Below are 3,446 nucleotides of genomic sequence, written 5' to 3'. Positions count from 1 at the left end.
CCCGCTGGCGTTGGAGCACAGCGCCTCGGTGGACGTCCACCAGGAGCCGGGGCCGCGGGGCAGCGAGCCCAGGCGCGGGCGGCGCTGCACGGGCACCCTGCGGAGCGTGTGCCCCTTCTCGATGTCATCCACGTACTTGAGGAAGTCCAGGTCCAGCCGGTAGCCGTAGGGCGTCTCCACCGAGTAGGGCGGGTCCGACTCCTTCATGGGGAAGGCGGGCGGGGACGTGGGGCCTGGGGTCCCTGGGGCGGGAGAGATGCCAGCACCTGAGTGTGGCTGTCCCCCTTCTCCCGGGAGAGAACGGGGCCTGGGACACTCAGGGTTTCTCTGCCCAAGAGAATGGAGTCCACCCGGTGCTCCACCGTGTCTCCACCAGGTCAGGCCCGACATCCCCCAGACCCCAGGCCTGGACCCCATCTCCCCCTTAGGCACTCTGCATTTCCTGGCAAGACCCTGCCTCCCCCATCAGACCCCAAAGGCAGGATGGCCCCCTGACCTGGGAAGGGCGCTGGCACGTGCAGGACTTGGGCCATCCTCTCGTGTCCAGACGCTGCTCGGTTGTCACTTGGGGGACTGTGAGTCAGACTGTCTGCAGCACCGGGTGACACTTTCCTGAGTAGGGGGACGAGGGGGCCAGGGGTCAGGAGGAGGCTGCAGGGCAGAGAGGAGGGGATGTGGCCACCCTTCCCCCAAGCTGCCTCCACCACCCCCCACCCCTGTCTAGGACCCCCCCCACACACACACAGGCGCACACCCAGCCTGGCTGTAGAAAGGGGCGGGGGCCCCCAGGCCTGGAACAAAGAAACCCAACCTCACCGCCCGCCTGCACATCTGTCCAGCCCCTGGACAGGCTCCAGCTGTCCCCACAGCCCCACCTCCACGCGGGCCCCAGGCTGGGGGGCCCAAGCCCAGCAGGCCCCACCCTTCCTGCACCCCCTCCCCTCAACCCAGGCCCCAGGCTGGTCACAGAAAGATGCAGGGGGGGGGCTAAGACCTATGAAAACCTGAAAAAAATAGATAAATGGGGGGGGGACAAGGAGAAGCAGGGCATGGGGTGGGGGGACCCCAAGTGACCCCAAAAGCAAAGACTGGTGGGGGTGCAGGGAGAGTCGTGGGGGGAGGCAGTGAGGAGTGAAACCCTTTCCCCTTTATGGAAACAATTTTCTCTAAAAATAAACAGTTTCGCTGCTGGGCTACACAGAACTTCCTGCCCCCCCAGGATGTGTCCGGGCTGGGGGCGCAGCAGGGAAAGGGCGGGGAAGAGGCCCGGGAAGTCCTGGGTGGAGGGGAGGAAGTAAGAGGGGTGCCGGAGGCTGCAGAAGGGCGGGACAATCAATGTTTCTCACTGGTACCCCTTGGCCCTGGAGGCTGGCCAGGACCCTTCGGTCCCTAGCGCTCTGCCTCGCTTGGGCCAGTCCTTTTTTTTGGAGAGGTTTTTTTTTTTGGGGGAGAGGTTTTTGCTATAGGGCGCGTGCACTCACCAGAAAGACAGAGAGAGACAGAGAGTCAGAAAATGAGAAATCACCCCCGAGGGGGGATGGCCACACCGCAATCCCTTCTCCTCCATTTTCCTCTCGGGATCTTGGGCACCATGCACACGCGCCCAGCACGAGTTTTAAGCCACCGGGTCTGGGACTCAAACTGTAGTCGACTACGTGGGAATCCAGTGACATAGCCATTACGCCAACTACTGGCCCCTGGGCCAGTCCTTTCTGCCGTCTGACCTCCAGCCACCCTCCCACAGAGGCCAGAACTGATTTTTTCCAAACTGTGGGCGCCAGGGCTGGGATACCTGGGAGGATGGGCCGGGTGGGACACCTGCCAGGCATGAAGGCAGGGCGGGGGCTCGTCCTCTGTCCTGTCCTGCTTAGGGTCCTGCTGAGTCTCTCTCCACGTCTCTGTCTCTCCACGTCTCCGTGTCTCTGCACCTGTCTCCGCACGTCTCTCTGCCTGTCTCTCCACGTCTCTGTCCTCACTTCTCTGGCTGTCCACACCTGGAACACACAGTCCACCCGTTAGAGGCAACTTGGTTTTTCCATCTGCTCAGAGGCTCATCCATTGTGGGTCCCACATATTTTCTGGGAATTTAAGAGAAACTTCGAAGCAGGATTAAAAAAAAGATGGGGGTGGTGTGGGGGACCACTGGAGGCGGGCAGAGAAATAATATTTGTAACTACTGGTTCGTAGTAATAATAATACCAGCGACGCTTTTCATGGTCACAGGAAAACCAGGAGGTGGACAGTGACCGCCTTTTTTTTTTTTTTTTTTTTTTTTTCTTGAGTGACGCTCACCAGACAGACAGAGAGAGATAGAGAGATAGAAAGCAAGAAATCACCCCCCAGGGGGGATGGCCACGCCGCAATCCCTTCTCCTCCATTCTCTTTTCGGGATCTTGGGCACGCACGCACACGCGCTCAGCATGGGTTTTAAGCAACCGGGTCAGGGACGCGAACCGCGGCCGACTATGTGGGAGTCCGGCAACATAGCCATTACACTAACTGCTGGTCCCCAGTGACCCCATTTTACAGATGAATTTCTGGAATGCACAGCGAGAAAGGAGCCTGCTGAGGGTAACGGGTGGCAGGAAAATGACTGGGCCTGGATTTGAACCGGGGTCGCATGGATCACTCCATTGCCCACCAGGTACTACTCCCAGACTCCACACCATCTACCCACTTTCCAGATGACTGGTGAGGGAGGTCTGAGGGTCCTGCACCTCATCGCCGTCCACGACGGCTGGTGACCCCGAGTCCAGGGGGAGTACATGAGATACAGGGGTGTGTGGTGGGCTGTCTATGGCGCAGCCCCCTCTCTCACTAGGGGAACCCCTAGAGGCTGGGGAGGAGAAATGGGATAGAGAGATGGGGAGACTTCAAGAGTGGAGGTTCTGGAAAGGGGTGCAAGATCTTCCAAAGCCTCCACTCAAGACCGTTCGGGGCGTCTCTGGGGGCTTCCCGCCCGTCTCCCCACCCTGCAGTCTGGGGCGCGGAGGCCCCGCCCCGAGCAGGAGGGGCCTGCGGGGTCCCCGGCTAATGGCAAACAGCTGCCGCTCCCCACACCTCCCCAGCCGCCAGACCGAGGCCCAGCCCGGCCGGACGCCCGGCCGCCTTCCCGCCGCCTGGGGCCTGGCTCGGGCCGCGGAGGAGGGCGAAGGGGGACAGCGGTGGGGGAATGAGGCTGGCACAGGGGACAGCTGGGGTGGATCGGGGGAGAGGGGCGCAGGGATGGGGTCGAAATGAGGACGGGGCACCAAGTCCCTCCAGGTCCGAAAAGTTTGGGCAGAAGTGGAGTAGGAGACAGCGGTTCCTAGACACGCGCGAGGTCGAACCCCGGGACTGGCGGGACAGTAGTGGAAGGGATCACACTCGAACCCGGGACCGGACTCGAACCCCGACCCAACCCCGGGTCCCACTCGCCTGGCGCGCTCCGGCCGCCGCCGTCCCCG

The 3,446-nt window shown here is 61.8% G+C and overlaps 1 protein-coding gene across 1 annotated transcript in view; it reads right to left on the bottom strand.

Moving 5' to 3' along the window:
• KANK2 (KN motif and ankyrin repeat domains 2) overlaps positions 1-1,992 on the bottom strand; it is a 30,317-nt gene extending 28,325 nt beyond the window's left edge. Inside the window, 3 exon segments of the mRNA XM_027765556.1 lie at positions 4-242; positions 497-612; positions 1,793-1,992. Coding sequence (XP_027621357.1) covers positions 4-242; positions 497-533 — 276 coding nt within the window. The 5' untranslated portion in view covers positions 534-612; positions 1,793-1,992.
• Between the last annotated feature and the right edge of the window lie 1,454 nt (positions 1,993-3,446).

The sequence above is a fragment of the Tupaia chinensis genome, unplaced genomic scaffold (genome assembly GCF_000334495.1).
Source record: "Tupaia chinensis unplaced genomic scaffold, TupChi_1.0 Scaffold138665_1, whole genome shotgun sequence".
NCBI classification, from domain to species: Eukaryota; Metazoa; Chordata; class Mammalia; order Scandentia; family Tupaiidae; genus Tupaia; species Tupaia belangeri.
The sequence above is the reverse complement of the archived record's forward strand: the minus strand, read 5'-3'. Positions and strand labels throughout refer to the sequence as shown.